General features: G+C 77.7%; 1 protein-coding gene across 1 annotated transcript in view; it reads right to left on the bottom strand.

Moving 5' to 3' along the window:
- The window catches only part of IRAK1 (interleukin 1 receptor associated kinase 1), a 7,291-nt gene extending 7,055 nt beyond the window's left edge, over nucleotides 1-236 (bottom strand). Inside the window, exon 1 of the mRNA XM_008071549.2 lies at nucleotides 8-236. Within this exon, the coding sequence (XP_008069740.1) occupies nucleotides 8-151 (144 nt within the window). The 5' untranslated portion in view covers nucleotides 152-236. The remainder of the gene's footprint in view (nucleotides 1-7) is intronic.
- Between the last annotated feature and the right edge of the window lie 46 nt (nucleotides 237-282).

The following is a 282-nucleotide window of genomic DNA, read 5'->3' as shown; positions in this document are numbered from 1 at the left end:
CCCGTCGCCACCCACCGAACTGGCGCCAGTCGGCGGGCTCCAGGGCGTCCATCACTTTGTAGAAGTGGCACATGACCCAGGGCGGCACCTCGTACAAGAAGTGCTGGGCGCCCGGCGCCGCGGGCTCCCCCGAGCCCGGCCCCCCGGCCATGCCGCCGCCGCCGCCGGGCCGGGGCTTCTCGGGGCCTTCGGGGCCGCGGCGGGCGCAGGCCTGGGCCGGCCGGGTCTGCGGACACTGACTCACTTCCCCTTCGAGCCGGCCGCGTGCGACGCCCGGCGGGG

This window comes from Carlito syrichta, unplaced genomic scaffold (genome assembly GCF_000164805.1).
Source record: "Carlito syrichta isolate Samal-C Ts95f unplaced genomic scaffold, Tarsius_syrichta-2.0.1 Scaffold314365, whole genome shotgun sequence".
NCBI lineage: Eukaryota > Metazoa > Chordata > Mammalia > Primates > Tarsiidae > Carlito > Carlito syrichta.
Note: the sequence above shows the minus strand (reverse complement) of the source record. Positions and strands in the feature narration are given on the sequence as shown.